Genomic DNA, 6,275 nt, shown 5'->3' with positions numbered 1-6,275 from the left:
TGGCAGATGGGCCACAGAGTTGACTGTTTCTATTCTGTCCACCCGATCTTCATTCGCGGTCACCAGCTTCTATTCTCCATCGGGATCCTTAAGAGTGCCTTCCACCCCGCAAGCCTATTCTTCACTTTATCTATCCCATCTTTTCAATTATTCTTTCCGCCTTTCTATCTCTTCCTTCTCGGAGCTAATGAGTTAGAGTAGCTTCCTTGGCTGGCTAAGAGAAGAAAGAAGCCTTTTCGGGTACAAGACAAGAGAACTCCCAGTAAGAAGATCAACTATGGAACCTGGTGCTTCGATCTACTGATGTACATGCCCTTGTTTCTGTTTCTTATGGGTAAACCACAGGCTCTGCTGCTGCTTATTGGTCAACAGAATCATCATAACCAACTGCATAATCTACTGGGTCAACAACTGCTGGATCTACTACTGGACCTGGAGTTGCTAATAAAGCAAGGAGTCAGCGAACGAGAGGTATACACTTGTTGCTAATCGAGCAGGTGTAGTAACGGTGTGCTGCCGAAGGCGAAGCACACTGGTTACGGCTAATGCAGCTAATCTAGCTGGGGGAAATGTAGCTTATATAACAAGCTACTTACTAGGGAACTAGCTTCGGGGGATGTTCCCAGATGCTCGGAGATGCATCTTTCCTATGGTGGTTAGGTGCCATCTAAGCCCTTCAGTTGACCAATTCCCTACCCCACCTCCAAGTAGCCGATCTCAAGCACAAAGTCCTGGATCTGGCACCTTTCTCGACCGGCAACAAAGCAAGAAAGAAAGAACAATGGCTACTTGGCCCACAAACAAACCTTTCACAGTTGCACTCCTCCCGCTAGAACCACATTCTTTGCCTAGCAGCCAAAACAACAAGTACTCAGGCTACAATGAAAGTGATATTGATCTGAGTGAAAGCTATGATTCTAAGAGCGAAGTGAAACGAAGCAAGACAACGATACTGAAACAAAAACTAGCTCTAGCGGCAAGGATGAGCGAAGCGATGATGGCTTGAATGGAAACAATGAGGGCGGGAGCGCTACTACTGAAATAAGAAACATAGATGATTCAGACTCATGCTATGGGAGTGACTCTGAAACTACGCCTCGTTTAGAGACTAGTGATGGTAGTGATTCAGACAACAATAACAATAGCACTTCTTCAACTAGCTCTGGCAACATCTATCCAGAAGTCAGAACTGTTCGTTCAGATGGCAATGGCAGCTACTATGAGAGCAACAACTATGATACAGAAAGCAACAGCAACACAAGTGCGCGGGAAAGCAACAACTATGATAGCACAGAAGAGAGCAGCTCTGGGAGTGATTCAGACAACAATAACAATAGCACTTCTTCAACTAGCTCTGACTCTATACCAGGTCATATCTGAAACTAATCCACCTACCAGCTCTTCAACAACTAGCACTTCTTCGCCTACCAGCTCTTCAACTAGCTCTGGCACCAAGACTACTAACCATTCTTCAACTAGCTCTGGCAACAAAAAGAAAGAGATACAACTTCTTATGATGATTCTTCTAGCAACAAGACTACAACTGATAGCACTTCTTATAGCACTGTTGACAGTCTTAATAAGCCTACGGATGTGAAAGATGGAAACAATGATGCTGTAAGAACCTCGCTTGATCTGAGTGATGATAGCAGCCATGACAGGCCTAATAGCTCAGGTGGCTCTTCAACAGCACAAGAAAGGCCAACCATTTCAGATATTGATCTGAGTGAAAGCTGGAGTTCTAGTAGTGATTCAGAAAAGAATAGCTCATGTAGAGGCAAAGACCCAATCACCTGTTCTAATTCAAGCTATGACTCTGAAACTAATGCACCTGATGACTCAACAGATACGACTCATGGAGAGGCTAGTGAAGACAATAGCTCAGACTCAGGCTCAGGCAGCTCTGGGAGTGATGCTACTTCTGAAAGTACGCCGGAGGATGGAACCTCTCACACAATTCGAGCATCTTTCAGAACCTCGCTTGATCAGAGTGATAGCTCAGGCAGTAAAGACCCGGATCCAGGCAGTGACAATTCGAATTCAACAGATACGACAAAGATGCTCACACATAAGCGTATCAAAGACTTAGATGACCCATGACCGGATACATGAAAAGTCTCGCAAATAGGGAATGTGCAAGAATCGTAGATCGAACAGTCCCATTGAGTACATATCATTCATCTGCAAAGAAACTGGTCTTCTTTGTTCTGGTGGTCGACAATCAGCTCTTATGCGCAAACAGCTCTTTTTTGACTTACTTATAGCCCTACGGAAAGTGTTGTAGTTAGCTAAAGTGTAGCTAATGCAGAGCAGCAAGTGTAGCTAGGGGCTAAGGTGCTAAAGTTGCTATTGAAGCTAGGAGTTCTTGTTCCTGCTTGAGCGAGTAGTTCGGGGGAAATGTTGCTAAGAGCTCTGCTGTTTTAGCAGTTATTGTAGCTATTGTTGTTTGAACTAAGCAAGTGTAGCTAACCTCGCATTCTGTAGCTGAAAGCGCTATTCAATGTTGCAGTTGCTTCTAACTATTAGCTCTTTGTCCGGTAAGTTCTCTTTTAGTTGCTTGGATACGTAGTTAAAGCAGAAAAGCGATGTATAGCTTTATAAGCATATACAGTATAGTAGCAAAGAAACCGTTGCTAGGATGCCAAGAGACTCTACGAGGCAATAAGGCGTGTTATATGCTTATAACAAGGTAGTTTACTTGCTGTTAATGTATCCGGTCTTACCCAACCAGCTTATGGCACTGTAGCAATTCAATTGACTTGAAAGAAATCCCTTAGCTTAGCGACATCCGAGGTCGAATGCTTTTCTGCTGTTCAAAGAAATGCTTACCAGGTCTGGGCTGGATCCCAATCCAATAGCCGCAATTAGTTCGGAAAGACAAATGCCAGTCTCGGGTCCTAGTAAGACTGACTTTGCAGCAGATTCCGTGGCATCGGACGCAGAGGCATAGGCACAGGTGGCATCGTGCGTAGGTAGAGGCGTAGGCACAACCCTATTCTATTAGTAGCCTTAAATGGGGCGGGGCATGAAGCTACAGGTTCTATTTGCGGTCGTGAGACAGAGGTCGGAGGCAACATGTTATATAGGCAGCCATGCATATTAATAGATCTTCTTCTTTCTTCTTCTTTTCTTTCTTGATAAAGAAAATCCATAGGTGCTGGAGCGAAAGCAGCTCGAACGAAGAGAAGAAGCTGCAACCATCAACGGCAAAAAAAAGACGTTGCTTGCGTTAGTGTTCGTAACGAATCCCTCGGGAGGGCATAGGAAAGCGACTACACCACCCTTGTTTGAGCTTATATCGAGCGTTCCCCACCACAGGTTTATCCTGCGATTTCTCTTTACTGAACCTGGCCAAAGGATTCGTTTTCCAATGTATATGTCAACGTTGACAAAGCTGTTTACGTAATAGGCTGCTGGCTAGAAACATAGGAATTTGGAATGTTGAGATGACTGGTTTATCGATACACTCGAGTAGACAACAAGCCCAACTTATTTAGCCTCTATCGCGCAAAAGGGACTCCTTTTCTTTATAGGTGTTATCGTTACATTCAAGCCTAAACCTAGGGTACAAGATCAAAAAGAATGCATTGGAACAGATCTGCAAATATCTCTTGACCTGTGGACCTGTCTCACGTGCAAAGAAACCGGAATTCATGAATAAGTCAAAAAGCACCTCGTATGTGAAATATCTCTTTTGTGTTCCTGGAGTACATATCATTCATCTGCAAAGAAACCAGATCCAGCCGTATGATGCGAAAGAGCTAGAATTCGAACTCTTCCAACGGGTATACTATGTATGGCAGATCAAAGATCGTAGGCTTCCTATTCTTGCTTTTATCGTTCGTATACCATTTCTTACGTGGTTACTCACTTGCCATAGAACAGGACTCTAAACTAGCCATTACCCTGAGCTCTAGTTCTCAGTCGGCGAAGCCTCTTCCTCTTCCTTACAGTCGAGATACTACGTTCCTTACAGTCGAGATACTACGTAACCTCACAGCTTATATACTCTTTCTATAAGACCGTAGGTGCATAAGAAATCTCTTAGATAAGAAACCACGCTTTTTGCTTGAAATGCGATAAGTAACTGTTTTCGTCTTGGGTTGGTGTTCAAACAAAGACAAAGACAGTGGACTCTGAAACAAATGATTTCGCCGCATCTAAGAATTGGGGTGAAGTCGTAACAAGGTAGCTGTAGGGAGAACCTATGGGCTGGATTGAATCCTTCTTTTTTTCCGGTATGCCGCTCCGCGAGCAAGGAGCGATAGAACCAAGCGGGCTGTGGTGATGTCAGAATTTGCACCTATTTGTATCTATTTAGTGATCAGTCCGCTAGTTTCTTTGATCCCACTTGGTGTTCCTTTTCTATTTGCTTCCAATAGTTCGACCTATCCAGACAAATTGTCGGCCTACGAATGTGGTTTCGATCCTTTCGGTGATGCCAGAAGTCGTTTTGATATACGATTTTATCTTGTTTCAATTTTATTTATTATCCCTGATCCGGAAGTAACCTTTTCCTTTCCTTGGGCAGTACCTCTCAACAAGATTGATCCGTTTGGATCTTGGTCCATGATGGCCTTTTTATTGATTTTGACGATTGGATCTCTCTATGAATGGAAAAGGGGTGCTTCGGATCGGGAGTAACCACTAGTGATAGGGCAAAAATCGGGGGGAAATACAAAGGAAAGAGCGATGCCTACATTAAATCAATTGATTCGTCATGGTAGAGAAGAAAAACGGCGCACGGACCGTACTCGAGCTTCGGATAAATGTCCCCAGAAGCAAGGAGTACGCCCGCGTGTACCAACGAGAACACCGAAAAAACCTAATTCAGCTCCACGTAAGATAGCCAAAGTACGGTTGAGCAATCGACATGATATATTTGCTCACATTCCAGGCGAAGGTCATAATTTGCAGGAACATTCTATGGTCTTAATAAGAGGGGGTAGAGTGAAAGATTCGCCGGGTGTGAAATCCCATTGTATTCGAGGAGTCAAGGATTTGCTGGGAATTCCGGATCGAAGAAGAGGCAGATCAAAATATGGTGCAGAAAAACCCAAATCGATATGAATGGAAGATGCCTCTTTCACTTTTTTTATCGGTCAGTCGAGGGAACAACCACAACGTTACGCCACAAAAGAAAACTCTACGGGGCCCTTCCGAATGACCTATAATATAGTTTACTACACCAGCCAAGAAAGAGTGTAGTATACTCTATTTGCCCGTGGAGAAAGAATCCAAAAATAGAAAGGTATTGCTTATAATAGTTGCTCGTTCATAAATCCACTCGACCACTTGTTAGTCTTGCTACACTACACGACACGAGTCTAGGGTAAAGTTGAAGCAGACACGGCCAAGTGAAGTCGACTTCACAGGGGATCCAACATACCATATTTCAATATGAAAGAAGAGAAGGTCTCGCCCAGGTGGCTCCCGCAAGGTAACGACTTCAAACTCAAACAAAGAACGCTCTTTTCCAAGGCATGAGTAAAAGAAAATAATGTTGTATATAATGCAAGACCCGTCGATAAGCTAAGGCTACGACATGAAGGAAGGCCAGAAGAACTACAGAACCACGCCCGCCAGAGCTAAAGGAGACCGGAGGGAGTTACAGGAGGAAACCGAAAGATAGGTAATCCATATGGTGAAGCATGAGAAAGAGGGATTGCTTCAAACCGGAAGAAATCGAGTCCACCCACACTTGAGTGAGCTATCAGGCTCCACACATTCGTCGGCCAACCACTTCGTTCGGAAAATAAAGAAAAAGGCGAACATTCTCTGGCGCAAATACTGTTACTAAAAGAGGGCATAGCTTCTTTTTCTCCTCATAAAGACAGGAGGAACTACAACAGGCAAGAGCAACACAAGCTCCTAGCTCATTAAAACAGCAGGAACTCCTAGACACTCTCGTCTTGATCCTTTATGACAGACTTTATGACAGATATGGGTTGAAATACGACAAGGAGCTGGTTTCATCTTGCCACTATTCTAGAAAGAGAGAATCCGAGAGGTGTTCAGTAACAAAGGTCAACGAAGGAAGCCAGTCTATGGAAGTCAACTGCGCTTGCAAGGGGGCTATTTGCGGCTTCTTATCCTCAGAAAGATGGGACTCCTTATATAGCTTCTATTGTCACCGGAAAACCGTAAGTGAAGTTGCACGGGTTTTTCGAACAATTCTCCCTCCAACTATGGAGTAAAGAGAATGATATATAAGCATTGAAAGGAGACCAAAACTTGTCTCTTTTGCGCGTGCCCGGATCTAATTTCCTAATCCG

The 6,275-nt window shown here is 44.0% G+C and overlaps 4 protein-coding genes across 4 annotated transcripts; all 4 read left to right on the top strand.

The window, feature by feature from the left end:
- Positions 1 to 616: 616 nt before the first annotated feature.
- orf129a (hypothetical protein) lies at positions 617 to 1,006 on the top strand. Its single transcript has one exon. It carries the CDS (start codon positions 617 to 619, stop codon positions 1,004 to 1,006), a length of 390 nt encoding a protein of 129 aa, YP_010185225.1.
- A 108-nt stretch (positions 1,007 to 1,114) lies between these two features.
- On the top strand, positions 1,115 to 1,597 carry orf160a (hypothetical protein). The gene has a single exon. The coding sequence runs from the start codon at positions 1,115 to 1,117 to the stop codon at positions 1,595 to 1,597; it is 483 nt and encodes a 160-aa protein (YP_010185224.1).
- A 2,690-nt stretch (positions 1,598 to 4,287) lies between these two features.
- Positions 4,288 to 4,644, top strand: nad3 (NADH dehydrogenase subunit 3). Its single transcript has one exon. It carries the CDS (start codon positions 4,288 to 4,290, stop codon positions 4,642 to 4,644), a length of 357 nt encoding a protein of 118 aa, YP_010185223.1.
- Positions 4,645 to 4,692: 48 nt separating this feature from the next.
- rps12 (ribosomal protein S12) lies at positions 4,693 to 5,070 on the top strand. The gene has a single exon. It carries the CDS (start codon positions 4,693 to 4,695, stop codon positions 5,068 to 5,070), a length of 378 nt encoding a protein of 125 aa, YP_010185222.1.
- The last annotated feature ends 1,205 nt before the right edge of the window (positions 5,071 to 6,275 follow it).

Source organism: Apium graveolens, mitochondrion, assembly GCF_009905375.1.
Source record: "Apium graveolens strain L.+W99A mitochondrion, complete genome".
NCBI classification, from domain to species: Eukaryota; Viridiplantae; Streptophyta; class Magnoliopsida; order Apiales; family Apiaceae; genus Apium; species Apium graveolens.
Note: the sequence above shows the minus strand (reverse complement) of the source record. Positions and strands in the feature narration are given on the sequence as shown.